Source organism: Rhinoderma darwinii, chromosome 10, assembly GCF_050947455.1.
Source record: "Rhinoderma darwinii isolate aRhiDar2 chromosome 10, aRhiDar2.hap1, whole genome shotgun sequence".
NCBI lineage: Eukaryota > Metazoa > Chordata > Amphibia > Anura > Rhinodermatidae > Rhinoderma > Rhinoderma darwinii.
In genome coordinates this window covers 33,284,399-33,308,044 of record NC_134696.1, presented here as the reverse complement: position 1 = coordinate 33,308,044, position 23,646 = coordinate 33,284,399, and the positions used below count along the sequence as shown (strand labels likewise).

The following is a 23,646-nucleotide window of genomic DNA, read 5'->3' as shown; positions in this document are numbered from 1 at the left end:
CAAATCAACCAATTAGAGCACAGCTTTCATTTTATCAAATCAGTTTAAGAAATGAAGCCTGATCTCTGATTGGATACTATGGACATCAAGGCCAGTTTTTCTATTCAACAGTTTTTTAATAAATGAGTCCCAATGTTTTAGTATGGCCAATATCTCAATTTAACATTTCAACATTGCCTCATAACGCAAACATATTGAAGTGATTGCTTTTTGATAATTCCTTTTTGCCAGAAGGTTACCCGCTGATGATTAACAGAGGTCATCCCAACAGCGATCAGCTGTGATACGTGAGGCAGATCTGGTAACAAGTGTTAATTTCCCCTGCAGCGCCACCACAGTAGAATTTAGGTATTACTCATTGGACATTGAAATTAGTGGGATAATAATGGATGTGATGAGTTCTCCAGAAGGAGCGAGGCTCTTTGTAGTCACTATCCACTATGCCTTAGTAGGTGAGGGTCCTAAACATGGGACTCATTTCTATTGACTTAGAATTTCCTAATAGGGTATTTGAAAATAGGTTTCCTAAACGAGACAACATCTTTAAAAGGGAATCAGTCATTAGATTTTCGGGCACAAAACCACAAGAATGTCGTTATTCTGCTTGGGTTTAGCGTCCTAAAAATGGCACTCTCAAAACTGTCCGTTTTAGCATTTTATCCTAAAGAGGAGCTGTCACCTGCCCAAAAAACTGCAGTTGACATCTCTGTTAGGCTATGTTCACACGGGGTATTTTGCCGAGTTTTTTGACGCGGAAACCGCGTCGCAAAACTCGGCAGAAACGGCCCGAGAACGCCTCCCATTGATTTCAATGGGAGGCGTCGGCGTCTTTTTCCCGCGAGCAGTAAAACTGCCTCGCGGGAAAAAGAAGCGACATGCCCTATCTTCGGGCGCTTCCGCCTCCGACCTCCCATTGACTTCAATGGGAGGCAGGAGAAAGCGTATTTCTCGCTGTTTTATGCCCGCGGCGCTCAATGGCCGCGGGCGAAAAACGGCGCGATAATTGCCGCGAAAATCGGCGTGCAGGGAGAGGAATATCTGCCTCAAAGTTCCAAACGGAATTTTGAGGCAGATATTCCTCCCCAAAATACTCCGTGTGAACATAGCCTTAGATTGCAGGCGCCTCACAGATTCTGATGCTATTTATTTCTTCTAGCCCCCACCGTTCCTGAGATATCAGGGCCGTTAGTTCTGGTGTCCGATATGTAAATGAGGCCTTTGACTGTCAAGTGGGCAGTTACTCCTTATCAAGTGACAGGTGTTACCTTCAAACTTGACAGTCAAAGACCTTATTTGCATATCGGGCACCAAAATTAATGGCACCGATATCTCAGCAACGGTGGGGGCTAGAAGAAAACAATAAAAAGCGACAGAATCTGTGAGGGACCTGCAAAGTAACTGAGATGTCAGCTGCAGTTTTTTGGGCATGTGACAGGCCCCCTTTAAAAGAAGTTAAAATTCAGCATGCGCTGGAAATTACCAGAGAAGAATCTTGAGAGGAGTCCAACGGCATCCGGCACATGCTCAGTGTTCAGATGAAGCTGTGAACAGTACTCCTGGACTCATCTCAGGACTCTTCTCTGGGAATTTACATGTGGAGCACACTTTATTATAACATCTTTTTAGACCAAATAGTTAAACAGGCAGTTTTGAGAGAGGCATGTTTCGGACGCCACACCTTCGCTTTAGAATAACATGGTTTAGTACCCTAAAATCTAGTGACCCCTTTACCTACTAAATCGGTTGTTCTGTTCTGATGATCTCTAAAACTATGTATTCAGCAGAGCAGGAGATCCTCTGTTTTGGTCCTGATAAGTTTTTCTCTAACTTTGGTAGAATTTTTGAAGTCACGCTTTAAGGATTATGTAAAGTCCATGACAAGCAGAAGAATCTCCGGCTCAACTAGCGATATACTGTAGTAGAAGAATCTGTCAGAACAAAGCACTGGGGTTTTAGAGCTTAACATTTGATATTTTTTGTTATCTGTTGTGTTCCAACTAACCTTATTTTTAGCTTAAATTATGAAACGCAGGTGACCAGTGATAACAACATCCAAACCCTCAAAGCACTTACGTTATATCGGTGGCAAATGTCTGGAGCCCCTTCAGTTCCAAATAAGAGTAGCCATTAAAATGAGGTAGGAAAGGCAAATTTAGATCCTGGTCGCTGACTGGAAAAAAAAAAAAAGGATAGGCATAAAATAAGAACAGCTGTCTTGCACAAATGGTCAAATACCTTCTGGTGTAGCCTGCTGCTTTACCATATGATGAGACTTCAAGACGTATATGCAGAATTGAGTAATTGCAGACACAAAGGTTGGCTGCCTTCCAAGCATTGCAGGGTGCTTGTGTACAACGTCTTATATGTTCAGCGTTTGTGCCATCAAGAGGTGTGTTATTGAACTTGACAGTCTCACTAATCTGGTGTAATTATGCTCCGGTTTATACTGAGTATAGTTATTTACCCATGCAAAACCAAGATAACATGACACTCAGTCCATTAAAATCAATATGAAAAATTAAGCTGTATCTAAATATTTCTACTTTTTCTCCACCCCAGACATAGATCCACAAACGATTCATATTTGAAGCCTACTTGCATCGAAAACTTGTGTTCATAATCTGATAACTTACTTTTTTCACAGAATTCCCCTTCTCGGCCCATAGGGCATTCACACTTGGCTCCACCTTCCGGCAGCACCAGACAAATTGCTGACACATGGCAGGGGTTAGGGTCACATGGGTTTCGTTCATCTGCACACGTAGGTCCTGAAACCACAGAAAATCATGAACCTTATGTCAAGGGATAAACTGATCAATGAGGTTTTTATTATGTAATTCGCCTTATGTGAACATTATGCATTTTTACATTTGATTGTCTTTGGGCATTTCCATGTGTGAGAACCATGGTTGTTCAATTCTTCAATTATCATCCTAATCTTTTTAATAACTTGAAGTAGACTTCGCTGTTAGTTGGAAACTGGATGGAAAGCCCCTTCACCATTGCAGAGAGTGGAATGCTATTTTCACATTGGGTATGGGCTCGGAAAAGTCCTTTCACCCATGGATGGTTTTAAAATTGAAGGCAAGATGGTCAATGACGTGGAAAAATTATTGATACTCTATATTAGGTTGTATATGCGGTCACCTTGCAACTTCATAAATGGTCTTGTCTAGTGCCTTCAAAAATCAATATGATCCAACTGAGAGGCGTAATGGGCAGCTCTAGAGAAGTTTGGCCATTTTATTGTATGGCCAAACTGGACAGTTTCTTGTTACACACCAGACTGGCCAATCTCATAAATGGAAAGATGTCTCACCAACACTGAGGGGCAGTGAAAAATCTTCTTTCCACTATCCAAACACATTTAGAACCCAATTCTTACCCGATCAGGCAGTCTAATTTGAAATTAACTGGGTTGTGCATTGCCAACCGTACCGTAACACCCACTCATTCTTATCTAATGTCTACGTGTATATTTAGTCTCCTATCAGTGGTATTGTTATTACCTGTATAGCCATGTAGGCATTGGCAGTGGAACATCCCTGCTTCTTTTACTTGGCATACAGCCCCATTGTGGCAAGGGTTGGGTTCGCATGGGTTGTTACCACATTCGCCCACACCACTTCCATACAAGACATCGACTCCATCCTCCTGTAAGGTGTACACTTGATTGTTCACATCTAGAATGCGAATGCAACCCTTGAGACCAGTCGACACAGAAGTTCGTTCCGCCACCCTAAATGAAGAAGCAGTGTTTTATAAATTATGTGTAAGCATCTTTGCTCTTTCCTGCCAGACGAAGGGAGTACATGGTCCCTTGGCAGTCAAGGGGTTATGACATACATTTCAACAATTCCAAGAACAGCCAGGAAAAATAGCAGAATATTGGAAATTCAAATAGACTTCCCAAATAACCATGCAGCAGTGTGCATCATCTCAATCCTCGTGTGTCAAATAAACTACTTAGTATTCATATATCTGAAACAGTAATAATCTCATAGCCTCCGGTTATTTTTCTTGCAGGCACCAGGTAGGTAGTGTGGTATAGTGCAGGCTGAAGATTTCATAAACAGCCATGAGCAGTCACTCCATTTTTATATTCTGCACATCGATGATCACGATTACTGCTGTCATTCTAGTGACATCATCGGACCTGACACCTAAAGGACCATTTGCTGTAAATTCATTTGTCCTAAGAAAATGTAGCTCTAGGCTTTTGAATGTCTGTATGCTGGTGTTCACTTCTGTCACATTTGGGAGTAGATCTATTTATAGTGTCAGATATTGTCTCTGACATTTCAGGAGTCCTTTTGCATATTCGGTAAAGCAAATAGTGAAAAATGCAAACTTAGCAATGACTTGACAGAAGTAAAAATACTATTATGGTAGTGGGGAGCCTTGGTGTTTATAATGGGGTAACCCCCTACAACCCCAAGCAATACATACACATTCATCTGGTCTTCAGGAGCTCCTCCAATAAACAGGTCGGTATCTAGGTTCAGGCCGTCTGTTCCCGATGGACTCTCTCCATTCACATGTGCTTCTCCGTCCACAGACAACATACCACTACGACGGTTACGGTTTACCACAAGCTGGTGCCATTTGCCAGGTTCCACAGGCACTTTGCTGGTAATTGTTCCAGTACCAGACCCAGTATTAAACCTGATGGAAACAAAGTTGAGAAATCAAAGGGGACAATTGACAATAATCATAATGAAAGTAATAGGAAATCTGAGAAAAAATTTCCAGTATGAAAAAAACATTCGGAGGGCGAGAAAATATTGCCTGTTGGTCCCTCTTGCTCCTACATCGTTGTTGCCATATTAATTTAAAAAAAGTAATAACGGAGTAATCTATACATCAATGGTGCGGACCATTCAGTGCTATGGCAAGTGACACATGCAGAACAGGGGTATGGTAATCCTGGCATGTCACAGATTGTCAGTGGAAATTGCTACTGGGCAACAGCCAACATATTTGGGCCATACTTAGCTGACAGCAAAGTCCAAAGAATTCTTCATTGTGGAGTCTAAAGAATTAATTATGTTTGGATGCAATAATACCTACCTAGTATATAACGTGTTTCTCGGAGATTACAATACTATATACTGGTTGTTGATCATTATTCCACCAGTGTTTTTCAGTCCACTTTACTGACCTTTCTACAGAAAGCACTGGATGTCCGTACAAAGTCTCTATTCTACTACTATGTACTAAACTACAATACGGTTAGTAGCTTCATTCTTTTTACATATTGAATATATGAGGAGCTGGAATAAAGGGAAAATAGACTCACTTGGAAAATTAACAGCGGATCCACCTACCTGAGCTCCACAAATCCATTCACCACCGCCAGAGAGATGAAATCCTTTCCTCGGACCTGGCCATTGTATAGAAGAAGACCATTCTGCTCGGAGGAGCGGAACTCCATGGCTATGCGCACAGTATGGTATGCCTTCATCATCTTGAATGCCAGATAAGACTTGCCCCCAAATCCAGGGATGAAATAATGAATACCTACAATACAAACGTTCATAGGGATGTTTATTATTCATGTATGCGTTAAAACAGATTAAGGAATATTTCGTGAAATTGTGGTGGTTGGCAACCGCTACAAAATGGTGACCCCCACTGTGGTGCTGAAACCTTACAGACTGGGATGGTGTATAGGTTATTTATTAGGTCCTTTTTTTAATGTTTTCTATTTATATCTGTACGGTCTACTTTTTTAAGCTTTCACCTTAAGATACCGGTTATCCTTCCTATAAACCCTTAGTATTAATTTTTTATGGAAATGTAGAAAAGCTGCAGATCTGTTAAGTATTGGACTTTTCTTATGTAAATAAAGAGATATTTAGCGGGAATGCAATTACTCTGGCCATAGACATGATACATTTGTTAACACATACAGTTCATTTTGGTGGGATCTGCTGGCAATGTAATGTCTATCTATGGTGGGTCTGATACATTAGATTGCCAGTGGGTTATATTATTGATGTCAAGTATTGGACTTAGGCTAGCATGACTTTCCCATTCTGAATTATTACCAAATAATTTTATAAGCAGAGATTTGTGAAACATATGATAGCATTTTCCTCTTTTGCATTTTAATAAAGCTACCCATAACACATCTCTCATATCCTTTATGCAGGAAAATAAGCTGTAATCTTACTATGGAAATCTCATAATATTAACATATTGTTTGTGAATACCTCTGAATATTACAAAACTCTTTGTAGAAATTTATGCATTTTTTTTTTCTATTATTAGGGATTTAATGTAGGATATTTGCATATAACGGCTTTTCTCGGACAACAAATATACATGTAATAAGCCTTATACTATGTTTGTTGCCTTCATTGAGGTCCATTTGTGCTGGGGCACTTTTCTTAACATTGGTAATAGTAGTAATATGTATGTTGCAGATTTATTATTTTCCGTTGAATTAATGTAATCCAAACTTTAATGAGTATTTCCATATTCTTATTTTTTGGCATATCATAATACATGCCAAAACATTATGATCTTTGAGGGTCCAACCTCTGGGAACCACACCGATCACAAGAACGAAGGGACCGAGGTGCCCTTGGCTAACTCCCTGCAGTAGCGCTCCCGTCCACCCGCTTTGCAGAAAACTGCACCACAGCTCCATTCAAGTGATCCCCATTGATCAGTAAGTGATGGTATATACTAGAGAAATGACATTACCTAATATAGTGGGTAAACCCCATTCGAAAGACATTTGTTCTTACTTTTTTCACAAACAGCTCCACCCTTTCCTGCTGGGCAGCTGCAAGTAAACTCCTTTCCATCGTCCTCACAGGTGCCGCCATGCATGCATGGATGTGAATCACAGGGTCGCATTGGTTTCTTAGCAGGTGCAGGACCACGGGATGGTTTCCGTCTTGGTGCAGGGGGGGCAGTGGTCATCGGCCTCTTGGTGGTAGTACTTGGCCTTTTAGTAGTCATTCGCACTGTAGTAGCTGGGTGTTGGAGGAGTGGCACAGGAGTAGTCTTCACAGTTGTCGTTCTTTTAGGAGGTGTTGAAGTGGCCACGGTTGTGGTAGCCAGAACTGGAATAGTGGTTGATGCCGTGCTGGTAGTCGCCATGGTGCTGGTAGTTGCTGCGGTTGTTGTAGTTGTTGTGACCATAGCCGGAACCCAGTCTAAGTAGAAATTCATAATTACACATACAGTAGGGGTCATCAATACCATAGTTTATTTGGTTAACTAATATAGATATAGAGAAGCCAACAAAGCTATAGTCATTTCGGGTTTGTTTTTTTTAGATTTTTGACAGTTTTTACTTTCAACATTTCAAGAAATTCGGTGTGGAGGTTGGAAGCCTTCCAAAGCCACTCAAATACCTTATTCAAGACATACTTGACTGACATGGCCCTTCATGTACCTCTCGCTTTTACACGTTGCCCAACGCGTCAACCCTTGTATACATGTACACGGTTAACTTTTATTTGCGACTTGGAATCCTACTTAGCGACATTTTACAGTCTCTACCGGAGGCCAATAAATTTACTAGCCCATCGCTACACCGTTTACGAGTACTACTACATCCCTTGAAAATTGGAATACATTTTTTTTCCATCATGTTGGAAAGTCTTGCCAGTAAGAAATCCTTCTCCTTTCTCCCAGAAATATTCACGTTTCAACCATCTTTTCAGATCATTTTGTACCCTGGGCATTGTTGGAACTATATAAAGTCAAAAGCCATAAATGTCTCAGACACTTGTTTTAAATAAGAGGTAGATATCACGGTAAATGTTGCTAGTAAATATTTTAATCTTTTAAGTGTCCCTTTAAGAAAGTAATACTGTCCTAAATCAATAGAGACAGTAGTACATCTGGCATTATAGAGTACCAGAAGAACATTTGCCAACTATTACAAGATGTTTTAACTACACTATGTCATGACCATCACGACAGGGGTTAATGAGAACACAAGAGGATTGTTGTATTCATTGTAAATCTGATAATAGCCAGGCCAAACTCCTGTCTCCGCGTGCCTTTATTTCTCTGGACACCACAGCTTGACCTTTCCATAGGAAAGTATTTCAGCCGGCACCAGCCAACCTCTCATCAGTTAGATTAATGTCTCTATATGCATTCGTTTGTTAGAGCCAAGGGCCAAAATATCATGTCTACAATGAGAAACGGAAAGTGCAAAAATTGACATTTCAACATTACGAGGGTTCAAGAGAATAAAGCAGAACGATGTACCAGGGATCTCACCAAAGTCCAAGAACTTCACATTGTCCTGAATTGGCTTCTTTACAGTGATTGCCTTCTTCTTGGTGCTCTTGAGTCTTGCCAGTAAAGCTTTCTGCACATCCAAGGCAGTTAGGCTCGTTGCTAAATCAGAAAATAGGAATCAATGCGACCCGACCATATTATACTGACTTTAAACATTAGAGTGCTCTCCCAATTACCCAATATACATGCACCAGCTGCCCAATGCAATGTGAGAACATACTGTAAAGCTGCACTTGTGGTGGAACTGCTCCCTGAGGACCTTCAGTGCAATGCAGAAGACATTAGAGCAAAAAGAACATTATGTATATCCTCTTATTAAACAGACTTATCTATTTTACAGGCAAAATATTACCTTTTTTTTGCAACAAAATTTCATTTGACGCCTCTACTGGCCTCAAAATCAACACGTTATGGGCTATTTAGTCAGTGACATGACACGCACTAGTTTAGCTACAATAGTAGATTGTACAGATGTCACAATTTTAAGGTAAACCAGACTGGATGATTAATTGCTGGGACGAGAGGTTAACAGAGTAGGTGGCCAAAGAGGGGACCATAAAAAAATGATCTACCTACAACAGACACATAGTAGGGTGGCCAGCCAGTCCTGCGCTAAAAAATTGGATGAAGATGTAGGGGGATGGAAATGGAGAGTATGTATCAGAAATGAGGGACCACAAAAGAAATATGGGCAACAAGGCAATTGAATGAATGATTGTCCATCTGACAAGTACCATGTTGAACTTCAGGGACTGATGTATTGGAGAGCATTCTGAAATCCCTGCCTTGGGTACCGGGAGAGCTCGTCCCACTCCTGAATTCTTTGCAAAACATATTGCACAATTTTACTGAAAGTTTGTTTACTTTGCAGACATTGCAAACTTTGCTTAGCTGCAAAGTATATTATCTGCATCCATCTCTATGTGTAGGACATTTATGGATAAGAGGAAAATCTAATATTAGGGTGTCTAAAAATGATGTTGCCATTTTACATAAACATGTCCCGAAATGACATAAAAAAAAGCCTCGGCGGAGTTGGTAATTACTTACATTGGTGGGGACTGTAGCACACGTAACATTACTGATTTACAGCTCCGAGAATGTTCTAATATGTCTGACTGGCAGAATACGTCAAGAGTTGTAGATCAAGAGCAATTGGTGAACTACAGATTGCCTAAACCTGCCTCAGTTTATAGATGTGCAATATAAAAGTCTATGCTTACGCTTCATACTCTTGTCAGCAGTATCAGATGGCGGTCTTGTATTGGAGTGGGCATACCATGAATATGTACAAAAACGATACGGTATAAGTAATGCACAAAGAGTATGAACCGTATTTAAATAGAAGAGAGGCAATGTAGACTTGATGTAATGCAGATAAAAATGTAATTATTCTCACAGCAAGTTTCACTACCCATCTGAATGAACAAACCTGGGTCAAAATGCGCTTCCACTATGGTTCTGATCGAGTTGCTGGGTCCCAGGTCCCGCACACGGATGCTTCTGAAGTCCCTTTTAACGTCTGAATTTCGGAGGAGATTATCCAACTATAGAAAGGTGATGGAGACAGGAGCATCATTAATTGAGCAAAAAGTCTGGACATCTAATATGAATGTGTAATAGTCCATTATGTGAAATGAGAAAGGGCCTATTGCTGCTAGAAAGCATCTGCTGAGGATTGTAGGAGTAGTAGTTCTCTACGAGCTGGGCTGTTAAGACCTATTTTGCGTCTACAAATGGGTATGTTCTTTTGTTGACCTGTGGTCAGGGAAAAGAATTACAAGTAGGACATTTCCAGAAGCTGGTATCATTTCCATACAATGCTCACTGCCCCCCCGCTATGGGAACAAGAAACAAATCTAATACAATTCAGTTCTTTCTCCTTTGGCACTGAGAAAATTGCAAAAATACTCCCAAAATAAGTCAGGCATTAACTAATGTGCTATTTCTCTTGCCATCATTCTTTGATGTTCACAGCAGTACAGTCCCGTCCAGTTAGGGATGGCAGACATGTTGTTTGATTGGAAATGGCAATTACTGTTTATAATAGAAAATAGCAGTCAGAGTATTTATATTCTTAAACTTTATGTACTCTTCAAGCACTGGATTTCTAACCCTAAGGTTACTTTATTACCTGTCATAAGACAAGGGTGGACATACGACAGACGCGGACCATGCGGCTACTACGGGGCTCTTGGAGAGAAGGCCCCGCAACCCTGGTTTGTACAATTCCCTTTGATTTCGCGGGTGAGAACTTATGCAGGACTCCACTCTCGAGAGGGACTGCATTGTTAGCAAGCAAGGAACGTGTGTGGAGGGGAAATACAAAACCCAGGCCCTTCTGTCCGGAGTGATTATTGCTACGGTGTCCCCTCTCTTCTATGTATATATGTTTTCCAACCCAAATATGACTTTATTTACAGTCTTAGGGACTCCAAAAATGTAGTGTTTTTTAAGGGCAGACTGAGAGGTGTCTGGGCCTGGGCAATAATATTCACGGTCCCTTAACCATCCAGTTATAATACACTTGAGCTGAGTTATCCGAATGCCTTTCAGCAGCATCCTGTGTCATGTGCCTCTTCTTTTTTGTTTTTATATGAAGACGCTGCACTAAATTTTGAAGCATCTGACTGAGAGGCCGTGGGCCCATTTCTAGCCACAGGGACTGGGCACTGACCTAAAGTCCAGAAGGTCAGTCCACTGCTGTTTTTTATGCTTAGGCATACAAACACAATGCTTACACAGTATCTTTAATAGTGTTTAAAGTGATCTTGACAGGGCATGTGCCCGGAGGAGCAACTAGGAAGGGGAAGGGGGGCTGCCGCCAGTGGTGATACAGCTGCCGCCAGTGGTGGAACTACCGCTATAACAGCCATCGCGGCTGCTTTGGGGCCCGCGGCATAATGTGCCGGGCCCCCTCATTCCTGGCAATGTCGCCTGCACCGGGCCAAAGTACAAATGTTCTTATGCTCGAGTTACAGAAAATAAATGTGATAAACAATTACACCTCATTGATTGGTAGAGAAAGCAAAAACGGCGAGGGGGAAGGAGATGTCGGGAAAGAAGTTGGGAGGGGGCACCAAACTGAATCTTTGCCCCGGGTGCAGGAGAACCTAGCTACGTCTCTGTGTTATATGATCCTAAAAACCAAAGTTGTACTAGACTTTACATGATGTTACTTTAGTAAATCCACAAAGAAATCATTGAGCGCAGGAGACAGGTTCTCGCATGATAGAACAGAAATCTTAAAGGGATTATCCAGGACTGTAATATTGATCACCTGTCTTTAGGAGAGGCTATCTATATCTGAGTGGTAGTGGTCCAGTGAGCGCTATGTGCCCTTCAATGTTTACCCAGGCACATCGCCGTACATTTGGTACATAATGCATCTAACAGCAGCCTGGCACCATTTACATAAATGTGACTGAGCTGCAGTACCAGACACAGCCACGACCAAATGTATAGCGCTGTGTCTGAGATATTACAGTCTTGGAAAACACCATTAAAGGGCAACATATTACAGGGACAGGTCTTTTCTCCTTTTGGTTAAAAGGAGCGATCGAAGAATACACTGGACTCTAAGTTATTTGCATAGAAAGCAGCATGTCAATCAGCGCCGTGTCATTCTCTGCTTGGCCTTGTCCGTACGGATCCAAGTATGGCGGCGGTCTGAGTGAGGCCGGTGCGTGCCGACCCGGTAGTCAACCAGTCGACTCAGCTGACCTGAGTCACCTGACGTGAGGTCAGGTGACTCAGGTTAGGTGACTGGACTGGTCGACTCCCGGACCGGCACACACGACCGCCTCACTCAGACCGCCACATCCTCATTTACTAGCAGTGCATGACAGTACTTTGCTCCATCTGTCCTCCTCCTCCTCCTGACCTAAAATGTAGAAACTTAGCTGAGGCCTAAATGTAAAAGTTTAGCTGTAGTGTAGACATCCGACCTGCCCAAAAGGCATGAAGTGAGGTCAGGTGACTTAAAGGGGTTTTCCTATCAATGACATTTATTATATATCCACAGGATACGTCATATATGTCAAATAGGTGCGGGTCCCAGATCTATCTCTAGAATGGGGCCCCCTAAACCCTGTTCTACCTCTTTGTGTTGTGGCTGACGCTTGTGGTTTTCAACCATTAAAAAGAAAACAGCGAGCTACGCTGCTTCCGGAAGTCCCATAGAACAGAATGGTAGTTACGGAAACAGCGCAGCTTGCATGCTACGCGGGTTCCGTAACTGCCATTTACTGCTACGGAAGTTACCGAAACAGTGTAGCTCAGCGAGCTACACTGTTTTCTTCTTCGTGGTCGGAAATCAGCCGGAGCACAGAGCAGTAGAACGAGGTTTAGGGGCCCTGTTCTAGAGATAGGTGCGGGCCCCAGAGGTGGGACCTGCATCTATCTGACATTTATGACATATCCAGTGGATATGTCATAAATGTCCCTGATGGGAAAACCCCTTTAAGTAAGTCTGAACAACTTACTGCTGCGAGCAGTTCTTTTCAAAACTTACCAAAAAGTTGACTGCGCTCCAGACTGCCTGACGCAGGAGCAACATGATCAATACCGGCGAACGTTACATTCCTCACCACAGAGAAGCAGTTCCAGTTCCACATTAGGGGTGAGTTAATTAAATATTTACCAAATATAGCAGGCATATTTTTAAGTTGATAATTTTGTTCGGCCCAAGAATGATGTTATAAATATCCAAATGGCCCTCGGCAGAAAAAAGGTTCCCCACCCCTGTCCTATGGCTACATCCCTGGGTACAGCCCCAAAATCACATCTTTAGTGTGTGCACCCACTAGCTTACAAATGCCCTAATAAGTAGATTCTTTTAAGGGTATATTCACACGCAGCAAATTTGTTGCAGAAATTTCTGCAACTGTCACACATATCTAAATGGGGCTTGCAGAAATCCATGCACATGCTGCAGAAACAGCTCCATTCAGATGCATGCAACTGATTTTCAGTCGCAGACATTTCTGCAACAAAACTGCCGCATGTGAATAGAAGCTTAATATAGTCCTGCCAGCTATCAGTGAAAGTATCTATTCCAATCCTCTGATATCTAAGACATCTATCAGTTTGCCGCTGACTTCAATGAGGCACTGGCCTACTTATAGGCATAAGGAAAAATTCATATGCATGAGGTACTACTGTCGTTCATCTCTTGATAGTTGGTATTCTCATTAGCCAACAAAGAAGCTGCTTCCAATGTTTAGAATTGACGGGCGCGCTTTAAATTTCATATTTCAAAGTGATATTGGAATTTTCTATAGAAAGACCGAAAGGGCGATGCATTTCTTTGAGATTAGCAGAATGGCCTATTATCACGATAGTTAGTAGCTCATCGCCTGCGCCTTTTCTTAGACCCGTTTAGAGACGCATAAGACATTTAATCCACAAATGGAATCTGGCCGCTGACAGCTGCAGTGTATGAGAAGCGACACCGGCGTGACCCGGCTGATGCCGTCTGCTCAATACACTCGGCTGCCTCGCATGCCATCCATCCCAATAAATTTTATGAACAATAAATTGATTTGGATATACATAAAAGAGGAATCTGATAAAAAGCAAACGCCAGATGAACCAGCCTCTTCTAGTCTAGCGGAAAAATAAATGCCATGGTAATGGTGCTCTTGCAGATTTATGAATGTTAAGGTCATTTTCATGTGTAAGATAAAATCACATTACTTGACAAAAGCCCAGAATCAGGTTTGCATAGGAACATGGCACTTTTGCTGTTCCGAGATGCCAAATGCCCTTTAAGTCAATCACTTGATACGAGAGATACGTTCAAAAATGAAATTACGGAGAGGACGTAAAGTAGTGCAATTCTTGCCTAATAAATGCATTTCATATTCATTAATTCTCTAGTTATGATGGTTTCTGTGGAAACTAAATATTCACTCACATCAAGGAATAAAGGACGAATCCTGATGATCCTTAATAAACTCCCTTCTCCCTTACAATATGGAGCGCGTCTTATATAAGCAAAATAAAAAGACAAAACCTGTCACTAGAGGGTTAAATGGACAAGTTACTTCATTATATAACCTCATGTCACTATGTAATAAGTCACTCACCCTTTTGTAGTTCAAGGGGTTGTCCAGCTTGGACAACCCCCTTTTTTTCATATGTATGGCTAATTTCGGGGGTCTTATTGCTGGGACCTCCCCCAATCATTTATTATTGACAGGGTATTTTGGCATTGAAAGCAATACACTGTATCCCATTGATATCAATAAATGAAGAGTCCCCAGTGGATCTCTACTCTGTTTAATTGGGGTACCCTCACCTCAAAAGGACAACCCCTTTAAGACGATAAACCATTATTAACCATTATGATAATGTCTATGTTGCTAAAACAGAATGTCATCCATCTGTCATAGCATATTGAGCACTTTCTTTGCGATCAGCCATTGTATAAGAAAATGTATGGTCAGCAATGTACTTAAACCATAGCCGGAACAGATTTCTATGGGAAATCATGCCCCTTTAATGGGCAGCACCACGGATCAGGGGGCAAATTTACTTTTGTCTGACCTGCTTAAATGGGTTATCTCATGAAGACAGCCCCTTGTATAAGGCCCCATGCACAGAAACGGACAGTAATTACGCACCCATTCATTTCTATGGCCGACGGACACCTTGCCGTGTATTTAAAAGAGGAATTTTTACGGGAATATTTACGATATATTTAAGCGAAGGTGTCCGGGCCGTAGAAACCTTCCGTAAACAATATTACATGCCCTTTTTTATATTTTTTGGATCGTGCTCCCATACTTTATAATGGGAGCACGGTCCGCAACCGGCAGTGCCCATAATCCAGGACCATGATTACCGACACGGTCGTGTGCATGGGGCCTAAGAGTGCCACCCTGGCGATCACCAGATTGCTGTGGGTGTGGCTTATTACTGGGGGAAGTTTAGGGTGGCAGCTGGAAGCAGAATCTAGTATTAGATACCAAACATGGACGGGCCAGAACCGCCATAGTGAGAGCTGCTCTTACTTGGCAGCTCTCAGACTCATAGCCCTGACTGGGGGGGATCCCCCTTTATGATATCTATATGTTTAGACAGGGGTCGTCTTTGAGATACCCTGCCCTATTAAATATATATAACTAGAAAAACATGTCTGTGACTTCTAAAAGAAGCAGTTATATAGCAATTATTGACATTATGTTGCACGTTTTGGATTATTAGGGCAAGACCGTAACAAACGTTTGAATAAATCCTAAGAAATTATGAACTTTTTCACTCTCTGTGGGTCATTAGGGTAAGGCAAAAGCCCCCAACATATAAGACGACCGTATAGGCAGCATATATGGGTATTTCAGCGTATTCAGATATTATCTGTAACCAGTCGGCTTCTATTCTCTGCACTTTCCATCTCCTTTTTAATCTCCCTCTTTCTAGTATGGATAACTGGAAATCAATGCTGATACTAATTCTCCCTGGAACTGATAACATCCTACAATATATCACAAGTTTAGTAGGGTCACAGCAAAGGATTCTCTAAACGCAGCAAAAGATGTGGGAGTAGAAGGAAAGCAAAATGTGCAAAGAACGGAGATTAAGAACAGCTATAACAGTAGAATTAGGAGATGGTTTAACTCCTTGTGTACCACTGCGATGGCCAGACACCGGAAGTAAGAATGTGAACCCAATCAGGAGATATTAAAGTATTGTACATAAGTGAACAGCCGCAGGAGATGCGGTAACAACCTGAAAGTTTAGCTCTAAAGGGCAAGAAGAATTAGAATAGGGCAAGCGAGAATATTAATTAATCCATAATGTAATACAATGATATATTATGGTACATTATCAGCATATTCTGTTGCAGCTGGAGATTATATTATAGGGTATTGTAGAGTGCCCCAGGTGATGTAGAACCAAAAAGGAGAACTTCAAGTCAGCGACCGTAAATTTCTATACCCTAACCAATATAATACATACATTATAAACATTATTTCTGCTGCAGAACAGCTCTGATGTGACCCTTTCTTCAAAATGTTTCTGCCTTGTGTGTGTATTATAGGGTATGTTAAGGTTTCGCAGCTCCTGCAGAACCTCTTTGATAATAGTAAGGAGGAATGTCCTTTTAGTCACTGCCGTGTATTGATTCAAATAAAGCACTTTCGGATGAAGTCTTGGCCAAAAAGCAAAAGGAGAAAGCCAGAAATTGCGGGGGCGCCAGGAAGGATGAGCAGAGTCACAGAAGGTGTACTGCGCTATGCCAGCTCTCAGTGGAGTATGGCGTAATCTGCTCCAGAGCCAACACTTCACTTTGTATGTTTTAAGTCATATTTTTAAATACACTGAGTATTAGGGTATTCACACAATACCGCGCGACTGAAATCTGTACTGCAATAATGAATGCATTTTTACCACAATGTGCTGCGATTTTGCAGTTAGCACGGAAACCGCAGCAAATCGTGGTAAAAACTCATGCGGTTCTGCAGTGCCGCACCATCTGAATACAACCTAAAAGGGTAAAAATCATATTAAAGGTACGACTGAGTGATGGCTCTTACCCTAGTGTTAACTAGTGATATGGATTTCACTCTAGACAAAGTTCTAGTAATTCTATGACATCTCCGATGCCACTAGGGGGCAATAATATCTGCTGTTGCCAACAGTTGGGGTGTCACATTCAAGGACCCGAGAGCCACATGTGGCTCTCAAGCTCCTGGTTGGGGAACACTTGTATGCACTAATAATGCAGATATTGATGGAAATGTATGATAATACAGATCATTCAGAACACTATAGATTCCCAGGTCACATAATTGGAGTCCTAGTCAATTATAAAACACTAAAATGTGGAATTCTTAAAATAATAGCAATAATCATCATGATAGAAGCTCTGATAGAAGATTGTTATTACTGATTATTATCAGCAAATTAAATGTCAGTTCTCAACCAGCAGGGGGCGCTCCATCCCATATCATTATTCTAACTCTTACACTACATGCTGTGCACAGGTAAAAATCAGCTCATTGTTACATTGACGTTCTGTATACATTTCTAGTTGGCACAATGCACATAGCTTCATCGATTTGCCAAAATATAAAGAACAAACAACAAAAGCAAAACATAACAAAAGTAAAGTAAGCAGATGGAAAATAAGCCTATAGACAAGGTTTGATCAGTATCTTTTGGCATGTACTTCTTAGAAGGGATTCTAAAATTTTATCTCAATGACCACACGGCCTCAAATCCCTTCTCTGGTCTTCAGTAGATGTGTTGCTTCCGCATCTATCCTGCACACAGCCTTTGTTATCAGTAAAAGAAAAAAAGATGTGAAGAATAGAAATTTAGTGGTGGTGTAGAAGAGTAGGAGAAACACAAGAAATCCGGATCTAGAAATCCATATGACGAATATAAAAAGTTACAGCCAACATGCACTAATACAGTGTTTCACCAACCTGTCCTCAAGGAACCCCAACAAGCCAGGATTTCGCTTACGTTCTGTTGACACGTTGTGGTAGTGGCAGCAGAATTGTCGCTGTCAAAACACAGTGCGGCTTTAGGATGTGGTCATTGGCCGAGCAGTTTTTTTTTAAAAACGTGTTTCACCTGTGAAAACTGCACCCCAATAACTGCATAAAAAAACATGGCCATTTGCATCAAAACGGTTTTGTTTTTTTTACCGTGTAACACACTACCGCGAAATGTGAACACAGCCATAGAGAAAACAATATTAAGCACCAGTGCAAGATTAAGAAAATCCTCAAGACACGGCCGGTTGGGTTCCTTGACAATGGTCCAGGGGCTTATTCTGAATGAAAACGTTTAAAATAAAGATAGGACTTTTCTTGGCTGCCTAGTTGTTGGCATCGTCAGATAATATTGTGTGCCAATGACAAGCAGTGGCTGTGAAGATTTATACATACCCCAAGACTAGAGGCATAGCTAAAGGCTCATGGGCCCTGGTGCAAAGGTTCAGCTAGCAGGGGGGGGGGGGGGGTGCACACCCCATTACTATCACATAAACTCACCACTCCTCGCCTTCAATGACCAAGACTACACAAGGCTCCACAGTAGTGGTTTGATATTGACAATAGCATGAGAGACGTCTGCAATGCAAAAGGAGTCATTCACCTCCCTAAATCTTCCGCTGCTCTGGTGTTATGGCAGTAACGTGATAAAGTGATGTCCTGTGGGATGCTACGTCACAATGAATGTCACTTTCATAAGACCGGAACGGCAGGACGCACGGAGGTCAGCCACTGTGAACTAGTATATTAGTCTAGTTTATGATTCTTGTACATGGGACAACTTTTTGAGTTTTTTTGTTTTGTTTTTTAACAGAAAATTTATTTCTTTTCTTGGAGAGCCCCCCTTGACACTAGGCAGGCTACTCAGAAGCAGCTTCTTCTCTAGTGCACGCCCAGTCCCTACAATCAAGGAAATTAATGTAAGAAAGGCCCAATATTGTTTAATGCCTCGTGGGAATGTTTAGCGAAAAGCTTTTTGGCTGTGCCTCTTGATACAGTTACCCACTCTTCTATGCAACATAAATATAATAGAACATATCGTATTTATAACTTTTCACTATATAATGACATTTTATTTACCTATATCCACACTAAATGGGACAACTTCTACACAAACACCAATTTAGGGTATATGGATGTCTAGAGATGGTTGTACTATTCTTGGGGAACCCTGTCCTCTATGAACCATAGCAGAGAGCCGCATAATAAATTTTCACTGCAGCAGCAGACAACATCTAGTTAATATATTTGTTAATATTCTAATTTTGTCCCATTTATTAATAAAGTAACACCATCAGCTAATTCTAATCTATTCACTTCTGTAAATAATCAGATCATACACATATAGACTGTATAGGTGACAGGTCCTCCAAGTTATGCGCCCTTTATATCACATACTGTTAAGCTTTCCAAAAAAGTGTCTCCAGTTTAATTACGGAAATTCCTCCCTCCCACTTTAAAGTAAATATATGGGATATATATAAAAAAAAACTAATTACTTAAAAATTGGCTTCAGATTAGAGATGTAAAAACGAGTAAGAAAAAAGGTGAACTTTAGTTTCAAATGTCAAAAGCAAAATTATTTCACTTTTCTCGGCTGCCACTGCTTTTCAGCTTAACAAGGTGTTAATTAAATTATGCCCTTTGCAATCTGACAAGGTTGTGAGCGGAGAGTCTGTTATTTTGGTTCCCATTGTATCTTAAGCTTTTGGCCTTTTCTTTGCGAACACGGTGTGAGTAGAGTTTTTAAACCAATAAGTTAAAACATCTATAATAGCACCTAAAAAATATTTCCTCGTTCCAAGTAAAGTAAAGAGCTACAGCAAACCCTTTTTATGTAAATTGCATATGAGCCTAAGGCCGGCCATACATATTAGATGTGGCCAAACCCGCCGATTTCGGCTCGTTCAGCCCATCATCTAATGTGTATGGCGGTGTCCCGATGGGCATGTTGAAAAATCAGCATACCCGATCCTTTTGTTCATTAGTAGATAAGCCACTGCCAGTGGCTTTCCCCCTTCTCCCCATTGAAAACACATGCATGTGGAATGGGAAATTCGGAAGGATATCCGCCAGCCGAAAGATTGTTCGGCCAACAGCTATCTAAAGTGAATGGCCAGCCTGCATGCGCAGCGTCCCTGCTCCTTATTCGGCGCATGCACAGTACTGCCGATTAGAATGTCGAGCAGAAAGATCGTAGTGCACATAGGCCGAGTAAAGAGCAGGGATGTGCGCACGTTACAGATAGTACGAGGCGAGACATGAACGCGCCGATTATGCTGCCTGGCCCCTGTCAATCAATGTAAGAAGGGAGGGAGGGGGGTTGAACTGCGGAGCGACGTAAGAGCATTTAGGAGCAACGGTGACGCCCTCATTGCACCTAAATGCTCATTAGCATAAACGTAATAAAACGTATTTCTCTATAAAGGATGCAGTAAGCAGAAAATGAAAATAAATGCTAGAAACCGGTTAGTCTCCTCTACAATACCCTGTTACTAGTCTAACTCTGACTTTCTGGTGACAGACTCCCTTTAATAAAAGTTGACACAAGGCAAGTAGTGTAGAATTACAATAGTAATATGCCAAACAGTAACTTGAGATATATACACAGTAATATTACTGAATAAAAACAAATGTCAAACTATAGAAATGCACAGTAAAACACCCAGCAATATCAATATTCAACAGTAAAGGAATTCTTGGTAATTCTCAGCGGCACCTTGTCAGAAGTCCCTGCCAGCAGCCGGTAAGAAGCAAATTGGATGAGCCCATATAATATGCCTGAGTGAAAACTACTGTCTGCCTGACTACTAATCCGGCTTTGAAGTTTTAGATTATATAGCCTACGCCGCTATGGCAGTCACACTGTGTGGAATTTTCCATTTCTCTGAAAATTAAAACTGAATGTTTATGGGAAGACCATTGGTCCTACAAGAAGTGAGTCCCTGGTTATCAAGGCCTTCACAGGTTAACCTTTGAACACTATTTTATTAAAGTTTACATATAGGATTAATCTATATACAATCTATATATTGTATTTTATGACTATCCATGTGAAAAGTTGTGATTCTGATGATTGACCTGTGACAGTCATGTTACCTCCGAGAAAGCACTTACTGCATTTTCAATACTCCTGGCTGTCTCGCCAAACAGTTCTGATTTGTAGTCGGACATCTCTGGGGTGTAGAAGACCTCTTGACCTTCCAGCTCCTCAACAATGAGAACGCCTTCAAATGTTTTAGTTTCTGGGGAAATAAGCAAAGAATACATATGTAAGTCAATGAGGCAATGATATTAACCAATTTCTAGATATTTCCTACTGCTCTTTCCTAGACCCGTCTGACTAGTGGGAGGTTTTATTGCCAGTGCCTGGTGCAGGGTTAGTAGCATGACACAGGGCTGAACTATGAAAGGTTAGTAATTGATTCAGAGTGGGAATGTATATGTAGCGCCATCCTGTGGTTGAAGAGGGCAAGTAACACGTCACTTTACCAGTCGGGATAACTTCCCATGAGAAGCGGCTTAATACGAAGCCTGTACTAGTTGGGCAATAAAAAAAAGAACAAAAATAGGCAGTTAACATGAGGACATAGGTAAGAACGTTTAGACAAGTACACGCTGAAACATTAAAAGGGATCTCCAATTTTTTTTTAAATTATAAAAATCATATTGACATTGTCATGTCCCCCCATTATCATCATTATTTGGATGATATACATTAAAAATTAACATCTCTTAATGGATCCATCATCTAAAACAGCAATAAAGTGGACAATATTTTTTACACATAAGATGTCAATATTGTTTGGATTTTAACCTGTATATGAACATTGAGGTAGATAATGCGGCTACTATGGAACCAGTAAAGAAAGTTTCCAATGTCAGGCAAGTGTGAACCTGTGCAGGGCTCTTCACATGCACCGCAATATTAGAAAACAAGAGAAGAAAGAAATCAGCCAGAAGCCCACAGTAACCTTCTCCTACAAGGAATGAGAATTGGGGAGATAACAGGCACCTAACCCTCCTGGCATCGGATATAGGTGTCGGACCCCTACCCTTTATGTGTTTATATTATAGATGGATTGTGTGATCGCTATCAAAGGTACATCATATCAAATAAGTTAGTTAAGCACTAAAACTAGTAAACTTTGTCCAGTATGCGTCTTTTTTCCATTGCGTTACACTTCAAGGGGTTGTCTCATCAGGACATTAGGTCTAACAAGCGGCGTCTCTCATTTTGGATAGCCACAATTTTCTCCAGTAAAATCAGCTTTTTGCCTGGAGTGTCGGGAGACGGGATCATCAGATCATTGTGACGGCTCCCAAATAATAGGGTTGCCTGTGATGAGACAATCCCTTTAAGCATAGTATGGAAAGAGTGAATCTCTTATAACTTAATATCAGGATTATCCAGAAAATCGCTCTGTTGGCCGCCTTTTAAAAGCTCTGAATATGCAACAAGCATTTCCTTCAGATGTTTTATGTATCTTTAGGGGTGTAGAAAATAAACCCACTAAATGGTCTCATATAACCACCGCTAATACCACCATAAGAGGTCACTTACTTGGACAGTTTGTGCCATCTGTATCAATAGCCGGCGTCTTCCCATCTGAACAACATCCCAGAGGTGTATTGTAGCAGCTGGCCCTTTCCATGACCGGTGTAGTGTCAAAGTCCTTTCTCTCCTCATCTTCTTCTTGCTGCTCATCCCCTCCATCAAATCCATCCTCTGTAGAAAAGCATAGGAGATCAACTGATATAACCATAGCGGACGACTTAACCCAAAAACACTGGACAATAACATGAAGTGCTGGAGTACAGAAGGAAGAATAACTCGTGGAGATAGTTCCAACCAACGCCTTATTCACACGGGCGTATCGTACTCATATTTAACAGTCCATATTGCAGACCCCCATGAAGTTCTGCTGAATTAAATTTACAGCACCATAGTCTGCTTAATTGGAAGGCCGCTCAACAATAAAAAATATTTAGGTCTTTAGCAGGAATACATTTTTGAACATTAATATTTTAAGGCTTGTCCACCTACTTGACGGCTCATTTCCACTTATTTCCTGATCTCCACTTGCTTCCAAGTCCTCGTCCCCGCTGCCACTTCCAGAATCATCGTATGTCTGAGTTGTAATGGGAGCCTTCGTGGGCACAGTTACAGTTTCTGTCGGTCTTACTGTGGAGGTGCGTAAAATGTGTGTCTGTGTCACTGGCCTGTGAGTACTTGGTGGAGAAGTTTCAGTCTCGAAAATTAAGGGATAAGAGTCAACTTTTCTGCCAGGATGCCGCGCTTTTGGGGTTGTTGGTGTAGGAAGTGATCGACCAATGGGTGGTCCTGGGGTGCCAGTAGGGGCCAGTGTCTGAAGATGAGCAATAGTGATGGTTTCTTAAGGAGAAACATGAAAACATTTGGGTTAACAACAATACAATTTTTTTTTTTTTTTGATACAATACAGTTTACAACACAGGAATTTAATTTCCAATAATACTACATAATAAAAGTAAGAACTATGCTTTAAACAGACTTAACATAACATATTCCGCAGTAATTTACAATAAGGGGTAGCAGTAAACATAAAAAAAATACAAATAATTAAATATATACAAAATCTCCCATTAAAAAAAAAAAGTTGAAAAACCCCATGATGACATCACAGAAGGTGTAACTTGACAAAACTTCATATATTATTGGTATAGTTTAAGGTTAGGGAGAAAAAAGCAGGAAAAAAACATGATACCTTGGCATGGCCCAGTCTGCTTTACTGTAATAGTCCGACCTTGTCTGCAAGCAATTGTTTTCAGCTGACACCAGTCTCCATAGGTCACTCCATCAGAGCCGCAGACCTACAAACAAGTAACA

At 41.2% G+C, this 23,646-nt stretch overlaps 1 protein-coding gene across 14 annotated transcripts in view; it reads right to left on the bottom strand.

The window, feature by feature from the left end:
* The window catches only part of AGRN (agrin), a 380,231-nt gene that overhangs the window by 34,577 nt on the left and 322,008 nt on the right, over positions 1-23,646 (bottom strand). For 12 of the 14 annotated variants that reach the window (XM_075839715.1, XM_075839712.1, XM_075839713.1 and 9 more), the window contains 12 exons: positions 23,525-23,630; positions 22,825-23,172; positions 22,342-22,506; positions 20,895-21,022; positions 9,704-9,818; positions 8,239-8,370; positions 6,756-7,169; positions 5,328-5,520; positions 4,450-4,665; positions 3,510-3,739; positions 2,634-2,768; positions 2,074-2,170 (listed from right to left, as the gene is read on the bottom strand). In XM_075839715.1, coding sequence (XP_075695830.1) covers positions 2,074-2,170; positions 2,634-2,768; positions 3,510-3,739; positions 4,450-4,665; positions 5,328-5,520; positions 6,756-7,169; positions 8,239-8,370; positions 9,704-9,818; positions 20,895-21,022; positions 22,342-22,506; positions 22,825-23,172; positions 23,525-23,630 — 2,279 coding nt within the window. The remainder of the gene's footprint in view (positions 1-2,073; positions 2,171-2,633; positions 2,769-3,509; positions 3,740-4,449; positions 4,666-5,327; positions 5,521-6,755; positions 7,170-8,238; positions 8,371-9,703; positions 9,819-20,894; positions 21,023-22,341; positions 22,507-22,824; positions 23,173-23,524; positions 23,631-23,646) is intronic. The other 2 variants (XM_075839711.1, XM_075839718.1) reach the window with 1 other exon arrangement.